Source organism: Cyanistes caeruleus, chromosome 3 (genome assembly GCF_971803275.1).
Source record: "Cyanistes caeruleus chromosome 3, bCyaCae1.hap1.1, whole genome shotgun sequence".
Lineage (NCBI taxonomy): Eukaryota > Metazoa > Chordata > Aves > Passeriformes > Paridae > Cyanistes > Cyanistes caeruleus.
In genome coordinates, this window is record NC_141703.1 from 97,562,124 (window position 1) to 97,586,354 (window position 24,231).

Here is a 24,231-nt window from a genome sequence, read left to right on the forward strand (position 1 = left end):
TGGAAACAGCACAGGGAACTTTATTACAAAACTATTTTGATTACAGAACTGGTAATATCAAGATTCCTAAAAGCAAAACCCCTTACATAGGTATTTTTTTGCATGAATTAAGTATAAAAATCTCCAGGTTTTTTTTACAGTAAAAACAGGAAGATCTATGTTTTAAACAAGATTTTAAGCAGACATCAATTTATTTGCTAGTTCCATTAACCACTATTAATTACCATTTGGAAAAACACTGCCACAAAAGAACACAGAAAAGCTGTCAAAATGTCTTGATGTGTCCATGCATTTATTTGCTATGCAACCCAGAGTTCAGCTACACTTGGCTTAGAACAGCATATTGAAACAGTATATTTTTCCAGTGGAAAAAAAAAAGAAAATCAATATTTTTATACTCTGGATTCTGTCACATAAATGCTAAAGATTTATTTACCATTTTCTGCAGACATGTACCTTATTGCCACCTTACTCTGGTAAGCAACTTGATGTATTTCCCCCCCATTCCACCATTTGACAAAGTCAAACTGGCATTTATCAATTTAGTTATTAATGTGCTTGGCATTTACTACTAGAATTTGTTTACTTGAGCACTTTCTGGTAGGAGGAAAACAACCCAAGCAACAAAACCCCTCCCAACATTTACCTACCCCTTCCCCATGACCAAGAGACTTAAAGGGAAAGAACTCAAGTCTGCAAACTTATTTTGACACTAAAAGTTTTTAACCCATTACCCTGACAGGTTCTTTCCCAACTGAGTTTGCAAAACTCCAACAAAACCCCCTAATTCAGCAGCTCATCAGCAGCTCTGATAACGTTTTTGTTGCTGACCTTTTTAGGCAATACCTGCATTATGCAAAAAGGCAACAGAACTGCACGTGTTGTGTACAAAGCTGGCAGCCATCCCTGTAATTTAGCTCAGTTAACAGAATACATAAAGCACAGGAAACAGAGCCCTACAAACTGAGGTTCACTGTTTCTGCACTTAGCTTGCCAGCACTTAGTTTGTGAATTACTGCAATCATGAGGGCGTGTTTGTCCAATTCTTCCTTCTGCAGATTTACAAGCGCTTCTTTTTCTGCCAAGCATTCTTCCAACTGGGATTTTTGAACTTCCAGAGAAGATGCCTGCAGAAACAAACGAAATCTTATTGTTTTCTCCATTATCAACTGAAAAACACAGAGTACAGTGAAGGCTGAGTGGCCTGGTGGTGGATTTAAGCAAATAATTAAAAAGTAGTCTTAAAGTTATAAGCCTGTTTCAGAAATCTCTCTCAGCTATACAGTTGGTATACATGAATGATTACAGCTACTGCCACACTGCAAAATGTTGGATACCATAGGAAAGCACCAACCTCTTTGTTATCATGGTGCTACCATCCATTTCATTTCAAGCATCACACCAGTAAATATTTACTGAGATTAAAAAAATATTTGCTGTATACTGGATAATATTGCCTGAAGAGATTAGGCTTTTGCTTCCAGGAAATGGAAATACAGTAAAAGTGTTTGTCAGACTGCACACTTTGCATTTGCTGATCAGCTTGCATGTGAAATGAATCTCTGCCTTGTGATTTTAAAGGGAGCCTTACCTGCAGCCAAGGACATGTAGGTTGCAAGGAAACTTGAGGGGGGTGGGGGGGATGGGATTATTTTTTTGTTTTGTTTTGTTAACATTATCTTGTTAGCTTGGTATAGTTAAAGTGGTCTCTCTTTTGAAAAAAGACATTTTTTCTTGGAGATAAAAATGCTTTTTTGTTAGAATTTCAATGATCAGAAGAGCCCCAGGTGGATTTTGGTGCATACATATGTACCTTAATTCAATGTGAGAAAGGGAGGGAAAGCAAGCTGACCTACATTTTCAGCAGTCAAAACTACTGGAGAGGATTTTGTTACACTCTGTTATTTAACATTATGCTACAGGTTTGGAGGGTTTTTTTCCCTTCCCAACATTATGTACTCACACACTATGCCTCACAGAGGTATTATCCATTAGAACTTGATCCTGACTTAAAACTCAAGAGGTACACAAGTAAGTTGAGGGAATTTGTTCTTGTCCACTACTACATCAGCTACTCTAGGGTCTTTAGGTATTTAACCACCAGAATACTGATTTATCAACTCTGTCACTTAAACAGATACCTAAAACTCCAATCTCAGGAATGCAGGTGCAAGTAATTCCTTACCTTGACACTCAGTTCTTCCCTTGCTTCCTGTGTTTCATTTAATTCCTTCCTAAGAATATCAATGGTTTGTTCCATATCTGTTTTTTCTTGCTGTTGAGTTTTTATTTTTTCTTCCAGAACATCTATATTCTGTTGCAAGGCTTATGAAAAAGAACACAGTAAAAGATTGGATGCCAAACTTAGAAAACAGACACTGCATTGGCCTCAGAAACAAGGGGCTTTTTTTATTAATTTTTTTTTTTAGACTCAACATGGCTGTTAATTGAATTACTGAGTAGTGCCACCTACTGCTAAACTTAAGTGGTTGCTTCCAGTCATTTGAAGAAAGAGTTAAATTAAGCTCTTTTAATTTGCAGTTCCTACAGAAAATAGTTCTAATGAACATGTTGCAAGATCCTGAAGGGACACACTATGCAGAGGTTCAATGAAGTCTGGGAAATCAGCTTCAATACATTCTTTCTAAAAAAATTAAAATTTGTATTTGTTTCATTCAACTATTAAATTATGTACCTGTGGTAACTTTTAAGGTTTACAAGTTGCTTGGTAAGATACAGCACCTTATATAGAGCCCATAATAACAACGTCTAGTTAATACAGTTAGTTCTCTAGCTTTAGTGACCTTTAGGTAGGTGACTTACTTGAAATTGTGCCATCTCTCTCCTGTAGCTGTTGCTGTAATTCATTTCTGTGATCTTCACTTTTGATTAACTGTGCAGCAGTGCTAAAAGTGCAGAGAAATAAATTTTAATGCTTAAAATGAGATATGCCACCATTTCCCCATCCTAAGAAGCTAAAATGATTTTTGTATTATTTCCAATTGCTGTCAAGAGCTTCAAGTCATCAAACCTATGAATGTGCATAGCGTGAGCAGAGATAGATCTTGTTTCCTTCCTGCCACCATGACACAGTCACTGCCCTTCTCTGATCATGGTAGGAACTACTGAAAAGGCTGATACCTGGAGCACAAAGCCCAGAAACCAGTGCCTTTGATCACAGCCACAAATAATTTAAAATACTGTGGCAGAGCTAAAATTGTCATTCAATACAAGTAAAAATCCCTGTCATTAGCGATTAAGATTGCTGAGGTTTTAGCTCTTACTATGTCCCTGAAGAGACAATGCAATCAGTAAAACCAGTTTCAGGTATTATCCCTGCAAGGAAAAAACACCATTCTGAATGTCTCCTGGATTGTCACACAATACTTAAAAGTGACCACACCATAAGACTGTGCCACAGCTTGTGTACAAGGACTGCCTCAGTTCTCACTAGATCGGGTAATGCTCAATTTCCACACCCATTTAATACAAAGGTACTGGCATCTACCAGCAGAACAGCTCTAACATGAGCACTTTACACTCTGAAGCTAATCTACTTTTGCCATTACCAGCCAGACTAATTTCCAAGGCATATACTCTACTTGTCGCTTGCCTTGCCCAGATAGCATCTGATGTCACTTTTGTTTACTTGTTTATCCACTTCCTATCTCACAGTTTCTAAGCTGCAGCCTCTAGCAAGAGGGAAGGATGTATATTTCCACAGTCTCCATTTCTGTGGCAGTTCAGGAGTATCTATATAACAAACTGCTCCTCTAGACTGGCATTAACAAGGGTCAGCTTTTATCAGAATATCTCCTCAATTACCCTGAGCTGCATATTGCACCATTAGATGTAAGTAGCCGAATTTATTCAGTAGCTAACTAATGTATCAGTATGAAAATTTTCCATCTGAATTAGAACTCAAGGCAGTGATTTGGACTGCTCTGATTACTGACAAGGCAAGAGCCTGGAAGGTTGAAGTGAACTTTGCAAGTAAAACCAAGAATAGCATTTTATTTCTCAATGGAATACAAGGCCTGCTTATGAACATATTTTGAAGATATCTTCTGGAAAGCTACATATTAAATTAAATCTGTCAAAGCAGAGCCCTATATTCCCTTTCACAGTGGTGAAAGGTATATCAGGCCTCTGTTTTAAGCCAGCAAAAAGGAAAAATTACAATTACTCCTCAGGAAGACATAGATAATGCTAGTTTTATAGTTGAAAGAAGATGTTTCATACCACAGCCAGTATACCATCCATCACAACTTCTAATATAACTTACAAATTTGTTAATAGGGTTGGTTGTTTTGAGTTTTTTTTCCCCAATTTGACAACATTAAGAGAAAACTTGCAGGCTAAAAGAGAATGCACAGAAATCTTTGGGTGATAAAAGCATTGAAGAATTCGAAAACAACCAAAATAACAACTCCACACTCTCCCAAGTGTACCTAAGAACTGGGTCATCATCTTTCTCTTCCTACTATTGCTCAAGTCTGTCGACATTCCCTCACCATCTCAACCAATTAAGGAGCAAAGAAAATAAACCACCAAAGTCAGTACTACATATTGTCATCCAACATAAATGTATAAACCAACCATGAAGCATCTTTGGCTTCCTCTAGCTTCACTTCTCAGATGTTACTTATAGCACAGTTTAAAAACTGAGACTAAAGTGCTATTCAGTTTTACTGTCTGACTTGCTTTAAAAAGATTGAACTCACCTGTCATTCTGCTGCTTGAGTGACTCATTTAGGTTCGTCATTGCTTCCACTTGTTTATTTAGGGAATTGCATGTAATCTGTAGATCTTTATATTGTCTTTCATACCTACAAATGAAATGTAATTGCTTTGAAGAGAACTTTTATTCTAATAGTTTGCCAAATAAAAATATTTGACATGATCTGTGCAATCATTCCACTCAAGTAACAAGCAAGATGTTTTTGGAAGGGGAGGGGGGGTGTTCAGTTGAGTGTTTTTTGGTGACAGCTGGCTTTTAGTGTGTTAGATTTTATGGGTTTGTGTTTTTTAAATGAACATACTTAGAATCATAGAATCATTTAGGTTGGAAAAGACCCTTTAGATCATTGAGTCAAACCATTAATCCAGCACTGCCAAGTCCCCCACTAAACCTCATCCCTAAATGCCCCATCTACACGTCTTTTAGATACCCCAGGGAGGGTGACTCAGCCACTTCCCTGGGCAGCCTGTTCCAATGCTTCACTTGGAAGAAGAAAATAGACAAACCAGCCAAGCTTCAGAGGATCCCTTACATACCATGAATTATTCATGAACAGGAAGCAACCTCCCTCCAATAGAAAACTTTCAGGAATTGACAAAACTCTAAGTACCTTTAGAAGTTTGCAAAGAGCTAATGTATAACAGTTTGTGTGTGTCAGTCATCTTTTAAGGGACCCCTAATGTTAGTCTATGACCTTGTCTTGTGATACTAAAAACTGAACCTACTGAAGACAATGCAGTGTGTAATTAATATAGGTTTATGAGGCAGATTTCATGCTGTAAGCAAACTTTTTCCTACCTTCCTACCAAAAGGCAAATTCTATCCCCTGATGTCAGTTAACTGATTGTTTTTAAGAAACACTGTATTTGAAGCATGAAGGTTGTTTTAAAAATTAAGTTTTTGTTTTAGAAACACATTGCAAGGATGAGAAAGTTTTGTTCCTAATTTGGAGAATTTAAAACTGTTAGATACTAGAGGCTGATTTATTTCCCATGAATTAGACAATACATGTTCACAAAGTGTATGACTGCATACAGTTCAAACAAAAAATGGAGGCACTTCAACAATGACACTTCCAGTGTGACGTGTCATAGACACAGCTAGACACTTATTCAAGAAATCTAGTAATGGAAAAAATTTTTATACATTTTCCTCCCACAATGACTCCTTTATTTTCAGCAATGTGCTTTCACACTTGTCTAATAATGCTTGCTCCCGTTACTAAGCAAGAAACTTGATCTCAATGTTATCAGTTTCTTTGCCTTGCTGACACCTAGTGACCAGACAAGCTCATGTGAGCTGAGAAGTCAAAACTCTTTAAAGCCTTTATTCTTTCAAAGCACATTCTAATTTCAAATATTTTCTACCTTTATGTATTTTGTGTGTCTCACATATTCTTTTTAGCTTAAGATCCCAAAGAAATAATACTTATAAATAATTCAGGACACACAATGTGCCTCCTTCCTCTGTACCTCACTTTTACCTAATGCAAGTCAAATTTGGTACAGACTTGACCAACGATGTCAAGTCCTACATTATGCAAACATACTGATACTGGCTCTTTCTCCAGAACTCTTGCAAGAATGTCATAAAGACACCACATAAGATCAAAGAGAGACACTGAAAGCATGGTATAATGCTAACAGAAACTAAGCATTGTTAGTTCTGTGTCTTAGACAACAATGGTCCCTTTTTGTACAAAGTTTGTGCTATTTCCTGAACTGGACCTTCAGCACCTACCTTTCAGTTCTCATTCCACTGAAAGCTGAATGTTAATATATTAATAAATTTAAGTATGTTAAATGCAACATAAACTTGAGCTCCTGAATGATTTAAGTTAACCTTATTGAAAAGCATATAGAAGAAACATGAAATTAACTTTTCACTTAAAAACATGACACAGCATGTCATTGCTGTTCTAACAGTTCTGTTGTTGAACAATTCTGTGCAACAGTGTTGCTCTTCTAACCTATCTCAGTAAAGGACATCATAACTCTTTTTAATGAAATAGCTGTTTAGAGATTCTACATGTCTTACTTCTGAAGAAGATCAAGAGACGATTTTTTCAGTACTTCATGCTCTTCAGCAACTGCCTGCAATTTCCTGTTGTGCTGAAAGAGCTGTTCGATATCAGTCTGTGCCTTTTCAGATTCTACCTGTTGAGCTTTCAGCAAATCATTTAGCTCTTCATTTTTTCGTTTTGCATCCTTCAGCATTGCAGCAAGAGCTCTTGCCTTTGAGTGGAAAGACAGCCCCAAATAAAAAGAAAAAAAAGCCACATACATTAAAGGGAATTCTGTTTCTCAAGTTGTATTAGGCATGCTTGAGGCTATAGATCTAACACCAAAATGTCACCATCTACACTAAGAGAATAAATTCTCTCACCTACTATTAACTACAAATTAATTGGTTCTCTAAATTCCTTTAGCTCCAATTATAGATAAGGTGAGGGAAGAGGGAAGAATAAAGTAAAAGAGGATACATTTTAGCTACGGATTTAGTAACCAGTAGCACAATCTTTATTATAACCCTTAAAGAATATAAATTATTCTCACACTTTTCAATGTGCAGCTCAAATAGAGACACCACAGAAGGAGGCTTTATTTGAAAGTTCACCTCTGACCAGCGAATCAAAAGGCACAAACAGGAAACAGTTTTTTATATACCAGCAAATTCTACAGAGAATTCTAGTAAGTGGGTTTATTAATTTTTAATATTGCTGAATTAATGCTAATGGTAAATGAACAATAATAAGCAGAGTAGGCTGGTTTTGTTGACTTCCTGTAAGGGAAAGGACATTAAAGAAAACTGTGACAAAGAACAATCCAGAGGCAAACAGGATGTTCATGGTGAAAATTAAGACTGCCCTAACTTGCAAGCGCAGCTTACAGATAAGCAGTATAGTTTCCACATGCAATCACAGTTAAAGCTACCCAGGCAATCACTACTCAGTCCCACCTTGAAGCTCCTCTACTCACCTCAGATTCAGCCTGGGCTCTCTGACACCGGTACTGAGCCATCAGCCTCTCAGCCTGAGCCAGAGATACTGCCTTTACTTCCAGAAGATCCTGCAGCCTCGTTTCCTTAGACTGCATATAGGGAGAACATTTCTCATTAACACTTTCTGAAAGTACCAACCACAGCATCCCCACACACATTAGGCTGTACTCACCGCTAATGCCAACAGCTTCTGCTCGTAGACATCCATTATGTCAGATATCCTCACATCAGCCAGGGGCTCCTTCATCTGTGGAAAACTTTTCCAATTACTGATACTGGAAACTTCTACTTACACGAGTAATGTGTGCCTAAAGAGCTCCACCTGCCACTAGGCTTTTTAAATTCTCATTTTTGTATCTGAGGCTATCTACTCAAAGATATCCATCTGACCCTTGAGAAAAGTTTGTGAGCAATTGAACCTGTTAGGCTTAATAGGAGTCATCTGCAGAAGACTATCAGTCCAGCACTATAAAAAGGTAAAATCACCATTTGAAGGTCATTCCCCTTGGTCTAGTCTTTGCTGGAGAATTAGCAGGCCCCTCATAGGACACCTAAAAAAATCTGCCCTAACATTAATAGCACAAAATGCATATGGTTAAAACTCCTTGTTCATACTCCACGGCCTTCTCAACACACAAATGAAAAGAAAAGGCCCAGGAAAGTTTTTCTGGGGTACTCTAAAGGATACTATTGAGGACCTACAGAACCTACTGTGTTAACCCAGCAACTTACTAGAGGAAATGCACCGTGTGCGGCACAAGTCCTAAGCGTTTATTAAAGGATATGCCCGAGTCAAGTGAGAATGCTACTTAATGATTTCAGGATATTTTCTCTTAGTCAGTGCTGCTGTAACAACAGTTCTGAGCAGCTGTTCACAGATGCTGATGCACAACCAAGTGCAAACTATGCCAGCTGTTCATACATTGAACACCTACAGAAAAGCCACCATCTCTGCACTATCCTGAACCACTATGTAAGAATGCTGTGTGCAAATTAACAGGTGACCCTGTGGAGCTCCAGTTCTCAGCTCATTTTTCTGTCCCTAAAGTATAAAACAAAGTACTTACAAACTTAAAATATCCAAAGGACATAGAAATTACTCTAAGAAAAGCTCTGAGAACAAAATTCCCTTCATTCTCTCTGAACAGTGATACTGTTCACTATGAAAAGTGTTTTCTCAATTACATTTTTACAAGCATTTGAGCTTCACACAGCATACAGACAGAACTCAAGTACCGGATATTTTAAGTGAATGTGTATATTGATTTTGAATTACTAATTAGAAGGTCTAAGAAAAGAATCACTCAACAATTCATCAACTTTTTCCCTTAAAAAAAAATCAAAGTAGGTTTGCAATCTGTAGCATTACTGGAAGCTGCTGCATTAGTGCTGTGTAGGTACCTGTGGTTGCTTTGATTTACATCAATATAAATCACCCACAGACTGTCACGTGCAGTCCTGAAAAGGATGATCAATGGGATCATATAGTGGCAAAGTAAAAAGTAAGCCAAGGAAGACTCATCTGACCTTTTTCACTGTTATTCTGGCATCTGACTGGAGCTGGTAGCTCTCTGAGTTTCACTTTTATCAGTTACAACAAAGAGATAAGAGTTGCAAAGCTAAGGCTGGAGGCAATACCACTAATACAGATATCAAGCTGTTATCAAGCAACTTTCTATTCGTTTTCCCAGTTTGCATACTGTTCTTTTAAGCCAAAAGAAAACAGAGTCAACAATCCACCTCTCAGTCTAAAGCAGCTACAAAGCAGCTAACTTGCTTTGAACAGAAAAGGGAGAGGAGATATATTCAGTATCTGCCAGGATGGCCCACAAAGCAGCAGCACATGGTATGTGGTGCCTGGTCGGGTGTCTCATTCACAATGCAAGTTGCTGCAGAGGGAAGTAAAAACTGCCTTCTGAAATAATAACAGCATCTTTCCAAGAAGGCCACAAAAGCTGAATTGCAAATGCTAGAGTCAGCTACAGCCAACAAAAGGAGAATGTCAGTATGTGTGTTTAGGCACACAAGAGATGCACCACACTTTTCTAAAGCTCAGCATCTCTATTTTATTACAGGCTATATCTTAGGAAGCAGAGGGAGGAGGCTCCTTGTATGTCCCAGCTTGTCTTGGCAGTTGGACTGTACCTGGCTCCTGCCTCCACATCTGACAACTGAGGTGACTGGAACCCACTGGAGAGGGCCCTCAGTAAGGAGCTCTACCTTCAGTAGTAGCTCAATATAGCATCTCTAAATTCTGCTCAGGAGCTCAGTAAAAAGAGCACATTTCAAACAGACAGGAATCTAAACAAAACTTAACTGTTACACATACAGTAGTCTGACACTTTGATTTTTATTTCCATCCCTCCCAGTAAAAAAAATGTCAAATGTTTCATGAGGGTATATAAATTCTACTAACCTCTAGTCCAGAATGAAGTTTTTGTATTAATTCCTCAATATTTGAAGCTTTGGATTCATTACTTGAAGGATAGGATGAAGAACACCTCACTGAAGTAGTGTTGACCACAGGTGATTGAATTTGGATTCTCTTTGCTGTGTGCTGCATTTCTTGTTGTCTGTAGGCATTATTTGCTGCAATGCTTTCACCCAGCCTGTATAAACATGAGGGTATTAATGACACAACCTGCTACAAATAGCATTACAAGGAGTGAAGAACAACTTCATAACAAAATTAAGTCATTTGCATTACCACACATTACGAAGATATGTATTGGACATGTGCTCAAACTGGCCCGAGATACAGAAAAAGGGAAAAAAAACTGTGTATCATGGCTAACTTTTAGAGACAAATACAGAATCTCATCAAAAAGGTCATAGTGCTCAGCTCCTTTTGAGCAACAGATCACATCTCTTATGAACCTGAGAAACAGGTTATTTCACCTGTTATTATTCAACTTATCTAGGCCACTGTTTGTCTCAAAGAAGATTGAGGAAGTATTTAGTAATAATTTTTATTGAGCATAAAACTAAGATTGAATCAAGAAATGGCAGAATGCAACCAAGAAACCTCAGTCTACAATTTTCCTTGTCTGCAATTCTATTTTACAATACTGTATTGAGTACAGCACATTTGATTTTGTAAAAGTAGGCAGTTAAAAGTGCTATCTGTTTAAATCTGTATAGGGAAGAGAACTCAAAAGCTTAGAAAAAAGTAATTTCTGCACCTATATTCCAGTGTCTGTATGTAATTTGTGGCAGGTATTTTCAAGGCAGGTACCAATAACATGTTTCAAACAAGAATGATAAACAATAAGAGCTGATTTTAGAGGCAGCAGCTATAAATTTTTTGCTCTTGATAAATTCCTTAATTACTAAGCTATCCCAACCACTTCATTGAAGTGCTGTCTCAATTGCTTCCTAAGTGAGCATAGCCTATTTTTAACTTGCATTTATAGACATGTTATTTGGCTGTTCCATTGTACTATTCCAGACATATCTGATTGTACAGATCCTTCATTCCTTCAGCCAGACATTTCATTACAGGCCATTTAAAAAATGTTTCTCATATCCACAAACCCATATAATTATAGAATAATTAAGGTTGAAAGGGACCCATCTACAGACCACCTAGTTCAACTCTCCTGGTCTTAGCAGGTTGCCCAGGACTATGCCTTCTAATTTTGACTCTCTCAAAGGATGAAGTCTCCACAGCTTCTCTGGGCAATGTTTTCCAGTTTGACCTCACCTTACTATAAAAGGGTTTCTTTTCTGATATTTAAAGAAATCAAAAAGGTTTTTTCTTTTAATTCAGTTTGTGCCTACTTCTAGTGGATACCATTGAGAAGCCTGGCTCTATCTCTTCTGTTCCATTCTATCAGACATTTCAACCCACTGATAATAACCCTGCAAGTCTTCCCAAAAGTAAGCAAGCTTAACTCTTGCTGTCTCACCTTGTGTAATACATGCTCATACCTCAAACCCTTCACTAGACTCACTCTAGGATGTCCAAATAGCTCTTGCTCTGGAGAGCCCAGGCCTGAACACAACACTACAGGTGTGGAGTCACCACAGCTGAGCAGAGGGGAATGATCACCTCCTTTGCCCTGTCTTCAGGACTCTTCCAACAGCAGATCAGGGTGCTACTGATCATCTTTGCCATTCCTGAAGACATAAGTTACACTTGCTTTCTTCTAGTCTTCAGGAACCTCTCCCAATCACCAGAAATTTTCCAACACATTCTGGAGTGGCCTTGGAATGACAACAGGCAACCCCCTAAGCACTCAAGGGCACATCCTGTCAGGTCTTCTGGACTTCTGTACACCCAGTTAGTTTAAATGTTCCATAACCTGACACTGTGCCACCCATAGTATGCCTTGCCTCTTTTGGGAGGCTTTCCCATTCCTCTCAGGGAGATTGTTCTGCCTTTGGGAATCCTTATTAGTGAAGATCAAGCAAGGCATTCAGTTTGTCAACCTTTTCAATGTCTTTTGTCTACAGGTCCTCTGCCCCATTCAGCAGAAAGGCACACATTTTCATGTCTGGCTTTTGCTGCTGATGTAATGGTCTTTCTTGTTGCCTTGACATCTGTCAGGTTCAACTCCAGGTTGTGATACAATTTAAAAACTTTTTTTTTGGATTTTAATACATTCACAGGAGTAAGGATTCTGTCAGGGTTCCTCAATACCTTTTCCATTGTTTAAACCACCTTAAATACTACATGAACTGCCATCTGCCTGTGTCTTACTCTAGTCTGATCTTTCTTGGAAGCTACTGCAAAAGGGTGAGCAAAGCTTTAGGAACTGAAGAATCTGATAGATCTGATAGAGTTCATTAGAGAGAAATCTGACAGAATATTAGATGCACCCCAAATTCCAAGCACAGACTTCAGACAAATAAGTACTTAGGGACAGGAATCAATTGCTCCTCTGCTCTCTAGGAGCTGACATAAAATGAACACTATCAGCATTGCGAAGGCTTCCTCTGGCCTCCAGAATCACTGCTGTTTCATAAGTGCACATAAAGCAGAAACAAAACAATTTTTCTAAAGTTTCTGTCCCTGAGGAGCTGAAAATAGTACTCCAAAAACCATGAATATCATTAAGCCCATAAAAATGTCAAATCTAACCAGAGTATCACAAAAATAATTACACTGTGGCAGGAAAATCTGGTAAGGGTGCAGCCTCAAACAGTATTTTAAGCCCCACTTGGACTTGCTCTCCATGGTTTGATGTTAAAGCAAATGTCAAAGGCGTAATCAAGCGCTGATCCTAAAAAAGAAATTAATTTGGTCAAAACAAGATACAGCAGACAACAATAACAACAACAATATCAAGGCCCATAGGCACAGAAATGTTTTATTCAAAACTTAAGTTACCTTCTTAAAGTTTGCCCTTCTAAGTTTCTGAGCCTTCTGAGTCCACAAAGACAAATCATTTTAAAAATAGTCTATACTTCTGAGTATTTTTACATTAAAGGCAACACAACACGTAAAGAGGCTGGTTAATTCCTGCAAGTTTTCAAGTGCTTGATACTCAACATGAAAGGTCACTAGCTGAAGTTATAAAGATTAATCATGGACTGTAAAGCTCATTGTTACCCATTAAATTACACAATTCCCATTCTAGATGGAAAAATCTCCGAAACAGCAAGAAGTGTTTGACTGTCTGGATTGCTTTTCTGTCTATAATGTAAATTACTAGTAATTTACTGTAATTAAGGTATTATCTGACCAAGAAGTGCCAGAAACTGTTTTGGCCATGCAAAGTTCCAAATTAGATGTACATATTTAATAGTAACCACCCCACAAATAATTATATTGTTGTGGTAATTGTTTTCTGGTTTGCTGCCTTTAAACTGAAATCATAATGCAGTCTTAAAGTCTTACCAGGCAGCTAAAATATGATTTCATATGCATTACCAAAACAGATGACTGGAGTAAAAGCAAACTACTGTTTTAGAAGAATTAATAGTGAAACAACCTTTAGGAATTTGTGCATAAGGGACTGTATTTTCTTAGAAGCTTTACCACCCCAGAGATAACCATGCAAAACATTTATAAGTAAAACTACTGTAGTGCAGTGACACTTTATTTCACAGACACATTTCATAAAACATTTTAAAATCATACCTGTAACATTTTGTAGAAGCTGACCTTCATACCAGGTACATCCTGCTGCAATTTCCTCATAAGATCAAGCGTTTTCAAAATAATATCAGCAGCAAGTTTGCTTTTAAATATCCAAGTAGAAAAGAAAATTGGATGGAAAAAAAAAAGGTGAGATATGTCAAATCAGTACTGACAAATTCAGTCAGTTTAAAAGAACTAATAAATACCTTCACAAAGAAAATAAATATATCTAGCAAGGCAACAATGCTGGAACCAAAGACATCATATTGAGCTCCCTGGACATGTGCCTGAGCTTCTCCAGCATGCCAAGGATGGCAACAATGAAGACCAAAAACATCACTTCCAAGTTGAAAGTGAGGAGGATTTAATTATAGGTCAAATTATATTTCAGTGGGTGTTGGCCATGTAACTTATAGCTATATTGACTTTTAGCTATAATGACTCTGAGCCAAAGGAATGTGTATTTAATTTTCAGTGCAACAACTGCCCTCCATAGTGATGTGTGATATTTTGGAACTCTATATAAAATCAAATGAGCATGTAATTTAGTAAGCTTTAACTTGGATCAGCCTGAACTACTATATGAGGTTTAAGGTCATTGTTCCACATAAGTGGATCTCCAGCTTATGCCAAAAACATTATCTGAATGAACTGACCAGCAAGATTACTTTTTATTCCACAAAAATCCTAGGTTTGATTTAATACAAATATTGATTTATATGCATTTAAATGATACTTACAACTAGCATATTATTTCCATTGCAACTATATCATAACTTTCACACCAGTCATGCTTAATTAGATTTTGGATAAATATGTGTGCTCACCACATTTTAGAGTCCCCCAATTTTGTCCCCAAACCGGTATCAATCCCACTATAAGGAAACTGGTGTTCTATCAGACATGTGCATTGGCTGGCAGTCAGCACCTTCGAGACATGCATTTTCAGCGTGTCATCTCTGCAGAGCAGTAGGGAGAGTTAAGAATAAATTGGTATTGGCATTGGCACCAAAAGGCAACATTTTGTAATAATACGGACACAAAAGTTAGGGCATCAAAGCACAAGAGCCTCTAAAAATGCTTTTAATACCCAACAACATTAAGAACTTAAATCATGCCTAACTGAGATGTCAAATAAGCTTCACTTTTCACATAATTGTTGGAATCAGAGTGAAGAAAAACCTCAGTAAAACAGATGGCATAAAGAAACACAGTGAAGGAAAGGCAGGGACCAGGGAGTCCCTAATACAAGAACCAGGTACCTAGAAGTGATCTAGCAGGAACTTCTCCACAGAACTCAGCTTAGATGCAGGACTGTACCTTGCAGTCATGCCCTTCTTACAAAACTTACTGTGGACACTAAGGACTCAATGAGGAGTGTAAAATTGTATCATTCTAAATTATTTTGCTTTTTTTCTCTGATCTAAATTTGTATTGTATTTGGCTGGGAGTTTCACTTGATTTAGCTAGGCAACAATACTACATGAATCAAGAAGATGGCCACCCAAATTCCCTACACAATTTACATAGAAAACACTCATCTTCATTTTTGATCTACAAAGTGCTTCTGTTCTGTTGAACAGAAACATTTTATCCTGCACCACTGTATTACAAAATAATTTCACAGCAATTAGAAAGCTACCCTAAATCTTGCAGGATGACACTTCTAAGTAAAATTAGGGCAGTTACTGTCATTAGAAGTTATTCAAGTGACCCAAGGTGGACATGTCTTTTAACATTAAGAGAAGATCATTGTAGAAGAATAATATATCAGCTGCCAATAAGTACATAAAAAGGATATTTGTCAGGACATTAATAGCCTTGACCATTCTTTCACACTTTTTCTTCACTAATAGCTCATCCACAATCTGTTCTGGCATCTGAAGATGATCAAGAAGAACAGGCAGCAAAAGATCCATAAAGTGTTCAGCTGATTTGCCATTCTTATTATTAATAACATCCTGTAAAAAAGACATTTCATTTTGTGTCAATATTTAAAAGTACAGCACAAGGAAGCCAAGCTTACTCTACCCCTTCCTGTCCCGGTCTGTGCTCCTGCTTTCTCAGCCTCTTGCTATTTCAGGTTTAAGATGGCTGACCAGTATCATACTGGAGGAGGAAGTTTAAAGGGAACAGAAACAGCAGGAACTTCCTCATTTCTGAAAGTCCTAGAAAGGAATTCTGACAGTTTTCTACCAGCCCCATGACTTCATAAACTGCCATGTCTTCCACTTTCGATGCAGACATATTTCTGAAATACTTCATGTCTTTAAAAGAACTGTTGTTGTATGAAGTATGTTTATTTCAACGTATTTTACAATGAACTTAATTATTTCTTATATTGTATTATATATATATAAAAATAATATAATATATATTATAATTATATTATTTATTTATTGTTTTGTATATGCTATTTTTCAAGTCAAATTATAATAGTTGTTTAAAAATAAAAGCTAATAAGAAGCTTTTTAAACTCAGTTATCAATCCGGGTACCTCAAAAATCTCTTTGAATAGCTGCAATGCTAGACCTGAACAGTCTTCAGAGCCTTCCAATGGTTGGTTTGACAAGTGCACCAGTGCAACAGATGGTTCAAAACTCTTGGAGCGAGTGACAAGTCTGGTGTTTCCAGAGACTGGCAAGCCAGCTGGTTCCAGTATCGCCTGCCGCAGGGTGTGACGCAGTTCTAGCACAGAGCAGAAGGCAAGAAGCAGCTCTAAGATCTGTGTGAAGTGAAGAAGAGTTCAAATGCTTTTAAACCAAGAACTTATACAGAAACTGCAACTCCCATAACACAACTCTAAAGAGATATGCAAATTCTATGCAACTCCTTTTAGCACTTGAAAGTTTTCTGAGGAATAATTTTCTTTCTTTAAAGCCAAGTCAGCAGCAGAAACAGTTCATTGGAGTGGTGAAGGCTTGTGTCAGTATTCAGTGTATTGCTTTCTTCAGACATGACTGCTGGCTAATGATACAGTAAAAGTACAAACATGTATACAAGCAGCATGAAGAAAGCTATCAAAGAGAAAACATTCTGAGACAGGAATGGATGCACACCCATTATCTGAGCATAGAAAGAGAAAACCACCCTGGAGAGCTCTTTGTCAATATGCCTCTCTAAATAAACCAAATAAACAACAACAAAAATCACACAGAGAGAAACAGTAGCATCTATTATTAACTAGTATGTGTAACACATTCATAGAAAAGAGCCCCAGATCTGTTTCACAAATATATTTTCACATTTCATATTTTAGCCTTTAGTGACAGACAGCCAATGCTTCATTCACGTAAGGTATTAGTGAGACAAAGCTGAATGTAACAGTTCACTGCTTAAACAGAAGTGGCATCTATTCAGCTAAGGTGAGAACACTTATCTCTGCATGTTTGAAATTAGTATCACGGTTCCCTGATCACCAGTTGAAGTTTGAGTAGTATTAATTCAAGGTTTAGAGAGCAAAGGGGAATACACTGCATTCCTGGTAAATACCAAAATTTCTTATTAACCATAGCACAAAGGTGTTTATGTTGGCTTTTTGCCTTTATATCTGTTGCCTGAAGGCAGACACACTATCTGGCCAAAACCCCAACATTACAAATTCAACCTGACAGCCTTTTGAATAACTAGAAAATATAAACTTGTGAATTCTCTAGGTCATTTAAGAACCCTGAAGTCAAAGTATCTCATTACCAACCCTTGTACACAAAGAACATATTTATGACAGAAGAGAAACTTGATTAGGATTGTAGCCTCTTAGCCTTTAACTGAAAAAGTATAAATACCTTAGATGATGAATCAGGATCCCTTCCATGAAGAAGGTCTAACACTTGACCAAGGCAAGAGGCAAAGTGTTTGTATCTACAGCATGCATAGAGAAGAAAAAAATTATAAATACAAGTGAAATTTCAGCACATTTAGATATTTACACCAAGTGATGAATGAAAGTGCCCTCTATTCTTCTTACCCCCAAACACCTCAAGTACAGTGATAGTTTTGATAATTTAATTTCTACAAAAAAAACAAAACAGAAAAGAACAAAAATAAACAGCCCAACCATTAAAAAAAATCTAACAATGAAAGCAAATTCTTTAAAATAAGTTCTGATTTTTCACCTATTCTTACTGCTTGATTTAGATTGAAAATTAGCACCTAAATTCTGCTAGTGGAATTTGCAGAACTACTAGAGTACTAGAACTACTCTCCACAGAACAACTCTAACACCCCTCCCCCTGTAAAATTATTACTTCTTAAAACTTCAACCATACTATTCCACTTCAAGAATATATAGCACTTTAAAAGTCAGGATAGCTACTCATCTTGTTGTCTGACTACCAATACTGTCCAGACAGAAAATTACAGTACAGGGTGTTCAATATTTCTTCAGTGACAATGGAAAAAACAGGGTTTGAGTCTCACTTCTGTGTTAAACTAGTAACTCAACAACCCTTTAGGTTCAGATATAGCAGTTATAAATATAATCAGCTAGCAACATTCAAAAAGCATCTTGGGATTTTTTTTCCCAGTGTTTGGTATAGAATTCAAATAGCATACAACAAAGAAACAGAACTAGAGCTTAGGAAAAATACTTTTAGGAAATGAAGCCATACCTGGCAAGATAATCTGCAACTTTGGGGTTCTTCAGAAGATCCATGAGTAGATCAACAGAATATTTTCTCGTCAGAGTATCTCCATTTACAACAATATTGAATATTAACTGAAATGTCTGATGGATATTTCGAGCGTGAAAGAGCTGAAAGGAAGAAGAAAGTTATGTGTAGGCACATATTTTGCTGTGTGTCTTGTTTATTAAAACTAGCTGGAATTAGAATTTTATTTGGCCAGTGTGACAGTTGGTTTAATCTACAGCTTAAGAATAGAAACAACTTCAAAGACACACTTACTTTTTCTCCTACTTCTTCATTTAGAGTAAGGCTTGATAATATTGAAAGTGCAAACACAACCATGGTCAAACTGCTATGGGCCAAGAAACTTATTAAGGTACGATAGAAACTCTTCACATTATTCTACAGCAAAAAGGAGAAACAAAGGTATTACAAATCCACCACATCTACAGGTTTGACATATTTATACATAAGCTATACAAATAATGAATAATACAAAAATAAGTTAGTATGGTAAGTTCTCTAGGTAAGCTATTTCATTGTTCTCTACTGCACAATACTGGCATTGATGTTAATGTTCTCTTTTCAACATCTGTAAGGAAAAATGAGAAAAAACACCTTAAAACAACAGAAAACCAACCAAGGAAGAAATTCCATTATAATTTAAAAGAAAGATGAGAAAGTAATTTTGCTAAAGCCTATAAGAGAAAATAATCACTGAAAATTGACTCCCATCCCTTCTCTGATTAAGATCAGAGCTGACAATAGCTTCTCCTGTTTTTTTGCCCCCTGCCTATCCTCCAAGGTAAACAGAACAACATTTACATTTATGTAGATTAATTTCTCTTTCTGAATTAAAAAATGTTTGCACTGATTTATGAAGACACAGGAACCAAGCAGTTCAGATATGTATATGTATTTGAGGATTCAAGGGCCCTAACATGAAAATCAGTGCTATTTTATTGATTTATCTTTTGAAAGACAAATCTCCATCTTGCTTACCAAAAATTAATCTACTACAGTTATATTTTAATTACATTTAGTTTTTCTACAGAAGAATGATCAAATTTTAAATTCACCTTTCAGCGGCAGAGAGCAGTTGCTAAAACTAAATGCATAAAACAAGCCAGTGCAACGTAACAAGGGAAAGAGAATACCCAACTTCCTGTTCTACTGGTTATTTTCTCCAACATGGGAGAGACAACTGCCCATTTGGCAGAACAAGCAGGTCAGGGTTATCACTGCTGAGAAAAAGTGTTTAAGAAGTTCTAAGGTAATTACCTAGAGTTAATTATCTTCCCCTTAAGCCAGAGAATCATGACACCAAAACAAAGCTCTTACCGAAGATTTTATTTGACTTTGAATAGACAAGTTGTGACGACAGAGGTTTGCCAGGAGTCCTAAACATGGTACTGTTAACTCATCTTCAGTGGATTGACTTAAAAGAAAAGCCCAAAAGATGTTTTCATTGAAGCATCCTGGATTTAATTACAAGAAATTGTAGGGTGGGGGCTGGGAGAGCTGGGTGGTTGGGGGACTTTTAGTTTGTTTTGTGACTTGGCAGGAGCTTTTTTTTCAATGAGACACCATTTCACCATGCAAAACAAAATTCAGATTGTAATCCATGCTGTGTGGGCAGCTCTTAACTGAGTACATCTGGAAAACCCCAAAGTATCAGAGGTCGTTTATTACACATACTTCTAAGTGTAGATTAGATTCATTAGAATTCATTAGATTTTTTACAAGGGCACTTGAATCATATTTTTATTAATCTAACAAGTCTGCTTCTAGCGACAAGCATGAATTTCCTCATGGATTTTCTCTTAGCTCTCTGCTCCCAGAGGTGTGGAGGTGGGCTGAGGCCAAGTAGTATTCCACCACCCAAAGTCCCAATCACTGCATTTGACAATCTGTAACAAGGACATGGTTTTCAAAGGAAAGTCTGTTAACTTCAGAGCACAGCTCACTCTGGAGACCAGGTTAGTACAGTACTCTAATGGCCTTCAGAAAGTTTAGAAACTAAGCTCATTGTTTCCCATTAGAAAAGACACCGAGTACACACTTACACACGATGCATTAGAAACAAAATCAATCCATCGATGTTGGTGCCAGCACAAAAGATGGGAATGTTGTAGGTTAGTCTCTGCAGCAACTGAATACCCTGAGGAAACAGAAAGCTGTTCACATACCTGTCCTACACCATCCCAGAAGGAATGTTGCAAAAGAGGAAACTGATAGGACAAATATCAAAACATTATAACTTTTCAGACTCTAACATTAACAACAATTACACAAGCCGCTGCATTGTAATGTCCTAACATACTGATGCACTTAGTAAAAAGCCAAAAAGATTATTAAGATTTTATTTTGATAGAGGAATTACCATTTCAGACCATTTGATGCCTCAAGTTTTAGCTTTCATATTTTTCAGGTTCTGTACTGCCTTGGTGTGTAACTCTGAGCTACATATTAACTAAGTTCTCTTCACAGGGTAGATAGACAAAACAATCCTTTTCCGGCCAGAGAACCAAGGACACTGTTGCAGCTTCAAGCCCAAAAAGCATAAATGGCAAATTGAAGAGAGCAAACAAGGAGGATGTGACTTCATAACCTGAAGCAGTGATTGGACAATTAATTCTTTCTCTTGTAGAAAGGATGCTTACAGGAAAACAGGTTTGCTCTAAAGACTGCCAAGAGATCTAAGGGTAGCAAAGTCCTTCATACAGCACTCTTCTGGCATATAACTGAAGTCAATACACTCAAACACGACAAAAATCACAGTAGAGGTTAGCAGTTAAAACAAAACCTCGCAATTTAGACATCTAAGAGCTTAAGGTCTGAAGTTTGGATCTATCTGGTGGCTACAAAATCTCCCCTACTGACTGGCCATCACTTGGATCCCTAGATCTTGTGGTACTCCTAGTGTTTTGACAATTAAGCAAACCACAAGAAAAGGGATCTTTACTGGATGCCTAACTTATTTTCCACAGAACAAGAGTCACAAGACTACTAGTAAGTTAATTTTCTGCTTTTCAGGAAAAGACAAGTGTCAATAGGCAACCAGCAAGTATTTTCTGAAAGCTTAGGGGAAAACCCGGGCTTATTTGAAAAAAATAAAGAAAACTTTAAGGACAGATTAAAGTTGGTGAGATCAAACATTCACTGTAAGCTTTGATTAGTACAGCACCTGGCATACACTGGCAGATAGCACTAACAGCAACAGAGAAGGCCATACATGCTCTGCAAACCTCCCATGAAAACAGGCAGCCACACCTTTGCTTTCACTCCTTCACAGTTACCTGTCAAAGTACTGATTAGACAAAATAATCTCCAGCCTTGTGTTATGAAACAAGCTTGTGTCAGGTATTGTCAAATACCTCAACTGGAAATCAATCTTCTGAGCTCTCAAGCAGTGACCTCTTGAAATAATTTTTTAAAAGCAGCATTTTTTTTGGTTGCTTGCTATTTTTTGCTTTGTGGGATTTTTTTTTTTGGTTTTTTTATTAGAGCAGGTGAGAAGTACATCAAGATTAAAGAGAGTACAAAGAACTCTACAGAAAATACAGTGAACAGATATGATCAACTTTCCCTCAACACATTATTTCCAGCAGTTTTTGAAGGGTTATTATATGCATACAGTATAATGTTTATTATGCAACAGTAGCCAAACATTATTAAGCATTATTTCCTTTACCTGTAATAAGACTGGGTCACTCAGATTAGCAGAACTTCGATGAACCACTCCTGCCAGCACGCTGGTCAGATTGTAGGTGTCCTGGAGAGCTTCTCTGGTCTCTGTGTCTGAAGCTGGAATTTAGGAATTATTAGCAAAAACCCCATCTAATAGCAAAAGAAACAGTTGTATTAGCTGCCAGCTGAAGCAGAAGCCAGTCTCTAACCAGTTCCTCATGTATGTTTTAAAGGTAACTACAAATAAATGACAGCTCCCATGCACTTGCCTCTCTACCTCACTTCTGGACTTACAGTTACAACACTAATCCATTTCCTTAGGATGCTCGGACACTGAAAGAATAGTCTACCTCTTACCTACCAAGTTTCATTTCTGAGATCTCGAAACCTGCACTTCAAAGGCTTTGATCTTAAACTCAATGAGCTCAGTCTCTTGCCTCATGCTATGGTGGAAAGGTAGACTCAAACTGATAAGTTGATAGGGTTATCTAGCATAACCCTATCAATAAACAGAATAAATAGAAGCCAGTTCTGCTTAGGCAATCCTCAAAGAGATACAGCAAAACAGGTAGAGCAAGAGCAACTTAATTCTTAAAATTTTCCAGACTGAACCCCAGCAACAATAATTTTACAGTAATTGTTCCAAAAACATAAAAGGAAGTCAGAGTGGCTTAAGTTCCATGAATCAGAGAAGATTAACAAGGGAGCATCATAAAGGACTCAAATATTGAAAAACTACTCGTATATGATGAGAAACAAAGCAGTGATGGGATAACTTTTCTCTGTATATGTAGGTTGTGCTCTGAGCACAGAGCTCCCTGGACAATGAAGTCCAATTTCTAGTAACTAGAGGGGGGAAAAGACCCCAAAAAGGCATCTCAAAACACAAGCAAAAGGCAGCAGAACTTCTTTTGCAGTTGGGAAACCTGATGCACATAGGCCAGGCTATTGGAGAGCTCACACTGCCAGCAAACACTCCAGTGGGAGAGGTAAACTGAGGTGATGACAGTTGAGGATGTGACATGACTTCTCCCTAACCCTGCATACCCTAGCCAGGTTTCTCACTTGATAAAATACGTAGTCTTTTCCAGCTCCAAAAATAAAGGACAAGAGAATAATTCCTCACCCTACCCAGCGGATAAACAAATTCTGACAAAGCATGATCATTGTCATTCACAGAGATGGCTTCAAATTTCCTTCTCACTGCAAAACTTCTTAACAGGTGGCTTAGCCAAGCACTCCACTATGATGAAAAATACTTTGTCTTTCACACCTTATGCTTCTTCCAAGACATTCATCACCCATGCCACAGAATCAGCATCTGTCTTATCTTCCCTTGCCCAGACAAAAGATAAAAAGTTCAGATGCAAACCTTACCTAGCTGTGATAGCAAAGTAACCACAGACAAGGCCAGAGAAGGTTTTATATTAGTGTCCTCCAGGAGCTCTACAAGGCAACTGACACATTCACTAGGGAGAATCTGGTTCGAGGCAAAAAAACGGGTAAACTTCAGTCCAGAGATAACCTGGAGATGAAAGGAGAGAAACAATCTTACTTACTCAACTGCAACAATGTAACTGACACAGAAGTCCAAGCACAGAGTTGTAGGAAATACATTTTGTCCTACTTGACAAACTGAGAATGTAAGTCCCATTCTAACGGGACATTTATGTTCACATCTGCTGGGGAAAAAAAACCCCAAAAACCAGGAGTAAAAGAAAAAAAAAATCTGTTTGTCATTCCTTTATGCATGGAAAGTACAAGTTTATTTATTTTGAAAGAAGAGCCCAACAGATGGCTCAATACAAACACGTAGCAATCAGCCTGCCTTGCGAAGGTGTGGACAGGGACCCAAAGGTGGCACTCCCCGGGGAGGAGCTGCAGCAGCAGTGCTTGTTTTGGGAGCACTCTGTGACTGGGCTGAAAAAATGGAACCTGACCTCCAGGAACCCGATAGAAGAAAAAGCCAAAAATTATACACCATCACACCAATACAGATAAACACGGTTTATATTTTACATAATGGAAACACATAATGTTGATTTTGTGTATTCCCTCTGTGTCTCTTAAAAGAGATATAGAGAAGAAAA

At 37.5% G+C, this 24,231-nt stretch overlaps 1 protein-coding gene across 1 annotated transcript in view; it reads right to left on the bottom strand.

Moving 5' to 3' along the window:
• Nucleotides 1–24,231, bottom strand: part of CIP2A (cellular inhibitor of PP2A) — a 25,042-nt gene continuing 811 nt past the window's right edge. The window contains exons 2-21 of the mRNA XM_023943103.2: nt 23,519–23,666; nt 22,146–22,258; nt 20,518–20,612; nt 19,793–19,889; nt 18,731–18,853; nt 18,437–18,579; nt 17,612–17,687; nt 16,324–16,551; nt 15,628–15,787; nt 14,654–14,795; nt 13,827–13,926; nt 12,848–12,966; nt 10,158–10,350; nt 7,914–7,988; nt 7,720–7,830; nt 6,779–6,975; nt 4,725–4,829; nt 2,824–2,906; nt 2,186–2,325; nt 1–1,127 (exon numbers count right to left, since the gene is read on the bottom strand). Of these exons, the coding sequence (XP_023798871.2) occupies nt 957–1,127; nt 2,186–2,325; nt 2,824–2,906; nt 4,725–4,829; nt 6,779–6,975; nt 7,720–7,830; nt 7,914–7,988; nt 10,158–10,350; nt 12,848–12,966; nt 13,827–13,926; nt 14,654–14,795; nt 15,628–15,787; nt 16,324–16,551; nt 17,612–17,687; nt 18,437–18,579; nt 18,731–18,853; nt 19,793–19,889; nt 20,518–20,612; nt 22,146–22,258; nt 23,519–23,666 (2,619 nt within the window). The 3' untranslated portion in view covers nt 1–956. The remainder of the gene's footprint in view (nt 1,128–2,185; nt 2,326–2,823; nt 2,907–4,724; nt 4,830–6,778; nt 6,976–7,719; nt 7,831–7,913; nt 7,989–10,157; nt 10,351–12,847; nt 12,967–13,826; nt 13,927–14,653; nt 14,796–15,627; nt 15,788–16,323; nt 16,552–17,611; nt 17,688–18,436; nt 18,580–18,730; nt 18,854–19,792; nt 19,890–20,517; nt 20,613–22,145; nt 22,259–23,518; nt 23,667–24,231) is intronic.